General features: G+C 34.2%; 4 protein-coding genes across 4 annotated transcripts; 1 reads left to right on the top strand and 3 right to left on the bottom strand.

Annotated features, from left to right (window-relative positions):
* Positions 1-3,931: 3,931 nt before the first annotated feature.
* LOC112690986 (zinc finger BED domain-containing protein 5-like) lies at positions 3,932-5,731 on the bottom strand. Its single transcript, XM_025565098.1, has one exon. The coding sequence runs from the start codon at positions 5,729-5,731 to the stop codon at positions 3,932-3,934; it is 1,800 nt and encodes a 599-aa protein (XP_025420883.1).
* A 1,121-nt stretch (positions 5,732-6,852) lies between these two features.
* On the bottom strand, positions 6,853-7,440 carry LOC112690987 (histone H2B). Its single transcript, XM_025565099.1, has one exon. The coding sequence runs from the start codon at positions 7,278-7,280 to the stop codon at positions 6,903-6,905; it is 378 nt and encodes a 125-aa protein (XP_025420884.1). The 5' UTR covers positions 7,281-7,440; the 3' UTR covers positions 6,853-6,902.
* A 186-nt stretch (positions 7,441-7,626) lies between these two features.
* LOC112690988 (histone H2A) lies at positions 7,627-8,109 on the top strand. The gene has a single exon (XM_025565100.1). It carries the CDS (start codon positions 7,685-7,687, stop codon positions 8,057-8,059), a length of 375 nt encoding a protein of 124 aa, XP_025420885.1. The 5' UTR covers positions 7,627-7,684; the 3' UTR covers positions 8,060-8,109.
* Positions 8,110-9,751: 1,642 nt separating this feature from the next.
* LOC112690984 (histone H4-like) lies at positions 9,752-10,030 on the bottom strand (the record flags this gene model as incomplete). The annotated part of the gene is made up of 1 exon (XM_025565097.1): positions 9,752-10,030. A coding segment is annotated over one exon (237 nt), but the record flags the coding sequence as incomplete, so codon positions are not given.
* Positions 10,031-10,036: the final 6 nt, after the last annotated feature.

The following is a 10,036-nucleotide window of genomic DNA, read 5'->3' as shown; positions in this document are numbered from 1 at the left end:
TTAATTATTTATTATTTTTATTAGGTATAACTAATAAAATTAACAAAAATGACAAAGATTATTTCATATAACATAATTTATCATTTTTTTTAATATTGTATCTTATTATAGACTATTATACAATAATAATCTGATTATGTATTTTAGTACCCATACATAATAATGATCCGGTAATCCAACTTCCAGTGAATTGTCTTGAACTCAGAGATCAAATATCAGCTGGTCCATACTGCCCAAAAATGAAATCTTATCCAAAAAAAAAATGCAAGGAGCATCAGAAAGATCGTTTCAAAAATCCTGGTTTGAAAAATATGTATGGTTAGAATATAGTCCATCTAGAGACCTAGCATTTTGTTTTCCATGTAGAATTTTTAAGGATAATAGTTTAAATAGCAGTCAATTAGACGATGCATTTTCTAAAACTAGTTTCTGTAGTAGGTATAGAGGTATTAATCGTTTTAATAAACATCAAATGTCTAAATCCCATATTCTTAGTACCCAAGCAATGGCTGATTACTTGAATACTACTTCTATTGATCAACAAATAGATATAAGTAGAAAAAAATGTATTTCCAAATGTGAGAGTGATCGTTTGCGCAATAGAGAAATTATGAAGCGTTTGATAGATATAACTTTGTGTCTCAGTTCTGTGTCATCTGCCGTCGAGCACGCACGTTTACTACGTCACGCGCTTAATTATTATCAGTTTATTATTTAATTATGTTCACGTGTTTTGAACGATAATACGCAGACCCGTCTGTCATGTCCCGCGCTACTACACTGAAGTCGACCAAACGGAGTTTGTCGTCCTCCTCTTCATCAAATCTCGATTCAAGTCAAAAAAAAAGTAAGTCTTATGTGTCGTCAAATCGGTTCGCTTCCCTCACCGTGGCTGATAACCTCCCCGAGGTTTTTAGTCCCCCTCCCGTCACAGTCTCACCTACGGTTCAACATGAACCTAGTACTCTACCATCAAAACACCTTGGTGATGAAAAAGTCGAGGTTACGAGCATGTCTGCACCGCCAATTGTAATAAGTAATGTTACTAACTACTCCTTGTTAAAAGCAGATCTAATATCTGGTGGGTACCGATGGTTTTACGGCTACCGCCAAGGGTTCCTCTCTTATTATCAAACCTCATAATTTTGATGATTATAATAAACTAGTCAATTACTGCAACGAATCGGATTTAGAATGCCATACGTGGGCACCCCGTTATATCCGCCCTTTCAAAGTGTTTATCTGTAATCTGCATTATACTATTCCTGTTGAAGATATAGAGAGGGCCTTCCAGGATTTGGGCTTCTCAATCATAAGTGAGCTAAACGTCCGCCACAGAATTAGTAAACAAGCTCTATATCTATTCACCGTTGTCCTAGAAGCAAGGGATTTTAACCGGAGTATCTTCCAAATATCCTCCTTCCTTAACTCCAAAATAGTTGTCAAAAATCCGCATCAATCCCGTTACCCTCCCCAATGCAAACAATGTCAGCGATACGGTCACACTCGCTCCTACTGTAGCGAATCACCACGTTGCGTCGAATACGGCAACAACCATTTCACCAATGACTGTGTCAAATCTTCGGAACTACCTGCAAAGTGTGCGTTATGTTCTGGCGCACATACCGCGAACTTATAAGGTTGTCCTTCATTAAAGAAATTTATGAACACCTATCGTAAGAATCATAAGAATGGTCACCTCAAAACCACACCACCTGTACCACCATTAGTGCCCTCAAAGGTGATCTTGCCAGTCACAGTGGAATCCCCGTCCACGCACACCCGACACAAAGAAAAATCCAGGGCCAAGACATACGCAGAAGCAACTTCAAGCAACTCAAACAATTCTAATAACGAATCTATATCAAATATTTTATCTCAATTTGTTACACAATTACATTCCCTCATTATTCCATTAATTTCACTTTTATCCACACTCTTAAACTCATTATTATCTAAAAATACCGTCTCTCCTTAATTATATTTTCCCGAATCCAAATTAATAATCATTATTTCTTATCAACTCCTTTTGTATACTTAACGTTTAGTTATCACCAATTGCTATTGCCTCAATGTTATTTTAATTTCTTAATTGGTTTATGTAATCTGTAATTGTTGAACTGTAATAGTTAATAACTAAAGGTTCTATAAATAAAAAAAAAATAAATAAATAAAAAACTTTGTGTCTTGTTAGAGGAGGAAGGCAAAGTCCTTCAAGGAGTCATGATGAAGGAGAAAAAATTAATCAAAAGGGTTTGTACAAAGAACTAGTTAATACTTTTGCTAAATATGAAATAGTTTTGAAAGAACACTTTGAAAATGGCCCAATAAATGCAAAATATACCAGTAATAGAATCCAAAATGATCTAATTTGTTCCATTCATAATGTTCTTATTAAAAAAGTAAAAGCAGATTTACAAAATGTATATATTTCAATCTTAGCCGATGTAACTAGTGATGTTGGTCATCATGACCAATTTTCAATCGTTATTTGATATTTTGATGATTAAACAAATAGACCTGTTGAAACTTTCTTAATTTAGTACGGTTAGTTTCAGTTAATTATGAATCTATATTTAAAGCTCCAAGTAATATTATACATTCCAAATTTGGTATAGGTTGATCATTAATAATTGTATGTTTTGATTGGGCCTCAACAATGTCTGGTAATATAAGTGGGGTACAATGAAAATTTGAAGAGATGAATGCAAAAATTTTGTATGTGCATTACTATGCACACTGCTTAAATTTGTCACTAATTGATTCAATCACAAGTAATACAAGTAACAAAAATCAAGTTGTATTTAACTTTTTAGAATCTGTTCAAATTTCGTACTCCTTCATTAAGGGCAGCTCTATGTGACATGCTATTTTTGAAAATATAGCTAAAGATAATAGGTCTAATCTTAAAACGTTAAAGTCATGCTCAAGAATAAGGTGGGCATGTCGCCCAAAGGCAGTAAATGCCTTTAAACTTAACTATAGTGCATTATTAAAAGCATTGGACGAAATAATAAAAAACAGTTCGTTGCCAGATGTAAAAATGAAAGGCTTAGAACTTAAAAGTCAAATCAAATAATTTTATTTTATTTTTTGTATGAATATGATGCAACCTATTTTACAAATAGTTTTGAAAGTGAGTTCTTCATTACAAACTCCAAAGTTAAATATTTTATCTGCAGTTAAACATATTCAATCTCTTAAGTCTTCACTAATTTCAATTAGAAATTCATATGAAGAATTTGACTTAATTTTCAAAAATACTGGAGAAGAAGGAGAAAACATATACTCTCACCATACGCGTTACCAACTCGTCCACGCCAGGACACGCGAAAGTGTTACCAACTGCGCTTTATTGATAATATGTAACAGGACCGAACATCGATAGAGAATGTGTTAGAAATACTATAACTACTGTTCATTAACAATTTTTACACTTCTTACACCACAACATAAAAGAAATTGTTCATTGAAAATAACTAAAAAAATATATAGAACCATAAGTGTTGGGTGAAGTTTAGTTTGCGACCGATGTGTAACTCCGAAGTATTTGGCATGATTAGACCAGTTAACAGTTTGATTGTCGATGAATAATTGGAGGGACATTGGCAGTATTTTTGCGCCCGAATATGACGCCTACGATTTACTATTAACTATTTCACTACGCGTGGAACGAGTAAAACATTATTTGCATTACCGCGCGCTCGTGCATTGTTATTCCATACTTCAGCGGTTCCCAACCTTTTTGAGACTATTACCCATAAGTCAGGTTAGATATTAACAAATACCCCCGACCCAAAAAAAAAGTGAGTAAAAAAAACAAAACAAAATATATATTATGATGATAATTATAATTTATTTTATTTTTTCAAACAAAGAAAATAAGAGTTTTTATTAATTTATTACGACTTATGAATAACAGCAATGAACATTAATGAGACGGTTGATATTGCTTTTTTCTAACAATTTCTTTAATATTCGGTTCAGTTTCGGCCAATGCACATCTTAGGTCGTGTTCCAAGTTTAATCGGTTTCTTGCTTTTGTTTTCATTGTTACCATTGTTGAAAATCCACTTTCACACCTGTACGTTGTGGAAAAGGGGATCAGTATTTTCAAGGCTTTTTCTGATAATAATGGATACTCTCCACCAATTTTTCGCCAAAATGTTGCTAGTTGTGTGTTTTCAAAATCTATTTTCTGTGTGTTGTTTTCACGAAGTCCTAAAAATTGTGATTTGGTTTCAATTTCAGTATCTGGAAATACATTTTCATCCACTGAAAAGGGTCTTAGCACCCAAGCATTTACTTGACGATTTTTTAAATCTGGAAAATATTTACTGATTGAATCTACTACTGATAATAAGTGAAGAGCTATTTGGTCTGTGAATGAACATTTTTCATTTCTTTCGTCGAGCACCATTGTTAGTTCTGGGAACATTGAAATGTCCTCGACATCAATTCTGCGTTGGTAAAGTTGCAATTTACGAAGAAAACTGGCAACCTTATCTTGAGCAGTTAAAATATTCGTCATATTTCCTTGCAAACTGAGATTAAGCGTATTTATTTCTCCGAAGAAATCCGCAAGATATGCCAGTTTAGAAATAAATACATTATCTGTTATTTGAGCGTGAAACTCTTTCTCCTTTACCTTCCCTGATTTTTTCCTTTCTAGAAACAAAGCAATTTCTTCTCGGAGCTCAAGCACTCGGTGCAACACCTTACCTCTCAACAACCAACGTACCTCTGTGTGGAACAACAAGACGTCGAATTTTCCTCCCATTTCATTACATAAGTCCTTAAAAATTCTTGTATTTGTCGCACTGCTTCGGATGTAGTTAACAATTTTCACTACATGAGTAAATGTGTCCATTAAATCAGGTGGAAGAGTTTTCATTGCCAAAGCATAACGGTGGATAATGCAGTGGGTAAATAATGCAAATGGAGCAACTTCTTTCATTAATGTTTGGAAACCAGAATGAATGCCCAACATGGCTGGTGCTCCATCTGTACAGACACCTATTAACTTCGACCACTGCAGCTCATTTTCATCAATAAAATTTTTCACTGTCCGAAAAACATCTTCACCGCGTGTGGTAGTACTCAGTGATTCTGAGAATAAGTATTCTTCTTTTAAGTCGTCACCTTTTATGTATCGAGCATAGGCAAGTAGCTGGGAACAAGATGCAACGTCGGTCGACTCATCTAACTGTAAGGCGAAGAAAGGACTTGACTTTATTTCATTGAGCACTGTGTCCAAAATATTCTTGCTCATATCCTCGATACGATTTTTGATAGTGTTGTTAGAAAGTGATATCTTATTTATCTTTTCAACATGTTGCTCTCCAAGAACAAGTTTTACTGCATCTAGTATACACGGTTTGATGAGATTTTCTCCAATTGTATGAGGTTTCTTGTTTTTCGCGATTCGAAGAGCGATGCAATACGAAGCTTCAAGACCAGCTTCAGTTGACTTAAAAAAGTAACCGGATGAATCCATACGTGCATTTTTTAATGCATATTCTTTACGTTTGAAAAATGCAATATCTTTTTCTGCAAACTGAGAATGACTTCTCTCAAAATGTTCTTTTAATTTACTTGGTTTCATACTTTCTGTTGTGAGAACTTTGTTGCACAGAACACATTGAGGCTTCTCGACACTTTTATCAACAAACTTAGTAAATCCCCATTGTAGAAAAGCTTCTTTGTATGACCGTTTTTTCCCCTGTGACATGGTTCCTGATTCAAAGGAAAATTATTAAAATCCAACTTTTACTTTACGTCAAAATAATTAGAAAATCGACAATACTGATCGATATTCAGTGGACGGCACAGACAAGTACACTAATGAACAAACAGTGAACGACTGACTGATGGTTAAAAGATTAAAACCATTAAATTAAATATCGATATCATTTTATATATTTATAATAATAGTAAATAGATAAATAGAATATAAAATGTGTTGACAATTGTACAACAAAAATAATTCCAGGAAATTCAATATAATGTAATATTCTCAGTATTATTTGAAGGTAATAAAATTATCAGTGTCATTAGGACATAAGATAAGGTATTTCCCAAAACTATTAACAACAATATTATATTATACAATTTCATTTACAGTCATAATACACATGAGTAAAATAAGTACTTAAAATACAAATAAATAGTTTTACTTTTACCCCCCAAAAAATCGTGTTTTTACCCCTTAGGGGGTAATTACCCCCAGATTGGGAACCGCTGCCATACTTCCTATAACTGTTAGGGTGACAGGGCCATTTGGCATAAATTACAGTTAGTGACGATTAAGAAATAAAACGATAAAGTTCTCACAATATTAACTCTTTGGTTATCGAAAATAATATGCTAAATTTTTACACGACCGTGTGGTAAATTATTAACAAAAAGATTATAAGAATACAGATTAAATAAATTTGTTGAATATACTTTGTACTGTCGAGCGATGAACGGATGATACTTCTAATCGTCACGTGTTGGTCGCAATTTTTCCCAAAATTAATATCGAACCACCGAGTGTACTTAAATAAATTGTTTCAATTCTAATCACTGCGTCATTATCAAGGGATCAAGTATATACGTTGAATTACCGAGAGTCGATTGTAGATAGTTATAATTTCTCATTTGGTTATAAAAATCTCAGGTTGCGCATACCATTGAACTAAAGAATACGCGTAAGTCTGGAAGGACAGTGAACGCAAAAGTGATTAAATTGAATAAAATAATATTATTTACACGATTGTGTATTGTTCAGCCAATAATAATAGGTAATAACTGTTCTATTATGGAGAAATATAAAATTAAAATTAAATGCGATATGTAAATATGGTGGCCCTGAAAAGGGCCTTTTTAATGAGAGTTCATAATAATTTGATCAACACAACTTATTTAGAGCTCGTGTATTTGGTCACAGCTTTGGTCCCTTCACTCACCGCGTGCTTGGCCAATTCACCGGGCAGCAGGAGACGGACGGCGGTCTGGATTTCCCGACTGGTGATGGTCGAACGCTTGTTGTAATGAGCCAAACGACTGGATTCGGCGGCGATGCGTTCGAAAATGTCGTTGACGAAACTGTTCATGATGCTCATCGCCTTGGACGAAACGCCGGTGTCGGGGTGCACTTGCTTCAACACCTTGTAGATGTAGATAGCGTACGATTCCTTCCTTTTGGGCTTGCGCTTCTTGTCCGATTTGGTGATGTTCTTCTGCGCCTTTCCGGACTTCTTCATAGCTTTTCCAGCTGATTTACCTCCGGGAGCCATTTCGGTTGATCGGTCAGTGAACAATGTACGGTGCGATTGAAAATATGAAACGACAGTACATACGACATGTTTGCACACGGTATTTATAACAAAATCCCGTGTAACTGGTTCATTTGATTGATCGATATTAATATTTTATGAGTACTTAAAGTATGTCTTTCGTTCCAATGTTAGTAGAGAAAAAATATGTTTTTGTAAATTAAATTTTTATGTAAACACACACATTTTTTGTTTAAATAATTAGTTAAATATGTGGTTTTAAGTTGTTATATTTTTATAAATATTATCCAATTGTAATCGTTTTGAAGGTACGAAATATGTATATAACCGCAATTTTCTGTTTTACAATGGTATCATTCGTCTATTCTTTTCAATAACGTTACATACAAACCCACTCAGCAATCATGAGCGGAAGAGGCAAAGGTAAAGCGAAGGGAATCAAATCCAAAACCAGGTCGTCCCGTGCCGGACTCCAGTTTCCCGTCGGACGTATCCATCGTCTGTTGAGGAAGGGAAACTACGCCGAACGTGTCGGCGCCGGTGCCCCGGTGTACTTGGCTGCCGTCATGGAATACTTGGCCGCTGAAGTTCTGGAATTGGCTGGTAACGCTGCCCGTGACAACAAGAAGACTCGTATCATCCCCAGACATCTGCAATTGGCAATCAGAAACGATGAGGAGTTGAACAAACTGTTGTCCGGAGTGACCATCGCCCAAGGCGGTGTGTTGCCCAACATTCAAGCCGTCCTTTTGCCCAAGAAAACGGAAAAGAAGGTTTAATCTGTCTCTCACATCAGCATCAATCTCTCTCTCTAAAAAGGCCCTTTTTAGGGCCACCAAGTATATTGAAATATGTAGTTAATAATGTTTATCAGGCAAATTTTCTAAGTGTTCGGAATGTTCTTTGCATATAACGGCGTCAGTAACAGACGATCAAGGTTTTTTTTTAAAACACCTGAGCCTGTGATAAGATGATAACACGCGTAAAATTTTAGGACTCTGAAATTATGGTATTTGTATGTTATTTTTGCACCATAGGATTTATTGCCAAGTGAGAAAGACGCTACGAAAAACATATCAACAGTTTATGGTGCTAAACAAACCAAAGTAACTTTTGCATATTTAGGGATTTTACATTTTATTTTACATTTTTTTTTGAGCATATTTTATAATTTTCATACTTCCATTTGACATTAAAAAAAAATGGTTTTCCCCTATTGATTGATATAATATATATTTATAAATTATAACTACAGTTAGCTTTATTTAAAATAAAGTATTATACGAATATCAAATAATAATATAGCTGCTATCGAAATACAATGATTTTCTATAGATACTTTTCCAGAAAAACTAACTCAATGATTAATGAACATACTTTCAGGAATTTTTTTTTATTCAAGATACATTTTTAATGCTAATTTATTATTATTTTTTATTAATCAAAATTATTTTTAATACTTTGGTTTTTCTATATTTATAATGTTTGATCGATTTAAAATGCATACATTTTCAATGTAATTGTTGAAAAATACCTAATCGTCCATGGCCAAGGTAAGAGATGACGACGTGGAATAATTGCAAATAAAACATTTTGAGGAAATTCTATATGTAATGTGATGCAATTTTAAATGTCATGACTTCGCGGGATCAATGAATAAAATGTATTTATGGCAATGTTTAATATTTTGAATGTGATATTCGCACGTCATTTACTTCCAGTTGTTTAAGGTAACAAATAGTAACGGGAACCCCTAAATAGAAGGTATTATTAATATTTTGATTAAATCAATTTCTCATATGAAATATTTCCATGAGAGTATTGTAAAACACCAATCGTTAGGAATGTATAAACTATAAGAGTTAAAACTTATAGACATGACTTTGTTCAATTCATTAAATAGTAAATCCTTAATCTTATCCAATCTAATATTATTGAGATGTAGTGTTGATATGATATGAAATATCAGTAGCAGTTATAATAACACTGCTATTTTACCATAGCATTCGCAGACTGCTACTCGGTGTCAACAGTAGCAGTGATTGCTAAATTTTGTATTTCACTATTTATGTTGTCCTAGTTTCCTATACTGTAATATAGCTGCTAATATATTAAAAGTTAGAACACACAATATAATATGAAAAGAAAGCAGAAGCAGCAGTAGCATTTTGGCGGCTGGCAAGGGGTAATTCACAGAATTTATAAGTTTATTTTTCTATCTATATATCTGTGAAATGTGATAATCGATAATGCCTGTTTAATTGACGCTTATCGTGCTTATCGTATGTGCTCAGATATATAAATGACTTGAAAGACCGCTATTAAAATATCAAATTTTAAATCAACAACGATAAAACATATCTTAAATATCAATATTATTACAAAATAGCAGTACAACAACCACCTCCTTACTAAACTTGATCCCTATTTATCTTATACCGTCAAATAATAATGATAAAAAATTAGTGGCCCTGAAAAGGGCCTTTTTAGAAATGAGGTAAAGATCGAATAAATTAACCTCCGAACCCGTACAGAGTACGTCCTTGACGTTTCAATGCGTAAACCACATCCATGGCGGTGACAGTTTTCCTCTTGGCGTGTTCGGTGTAGGTAACGGCGTCACGGATTACGTTTTCCAGGAACACCTTCAACACACCACGGGTTTCTTCGTAGATCAAACCGGAGATACGTTTGACACCACCGCGACGAGCCAACCGACGAATTGCAGGTTTTGTGATACCCTGGATGTTATCACG

This window comes from Sipha flava, unplaced genomic scaffold (assembly GCF_003268045.1).
Source record: "Sipha flava isolate LNK unplaced genomic scaffold, YSA_version1 542_pilon_pilon, whole genome shotgun sequence".
Classification (NCBI taxonomy): domain Eukaryota; kingdom Metazoa; phylum Arthropoda; class Insecta; order Hemiptera; family Aphididae; genus Sipha; species Sipha flava.
Note: the sequence above shows the minus strand (reverse complement) of the source record. Positions and strands in the feature narration are given on the sequence as shown.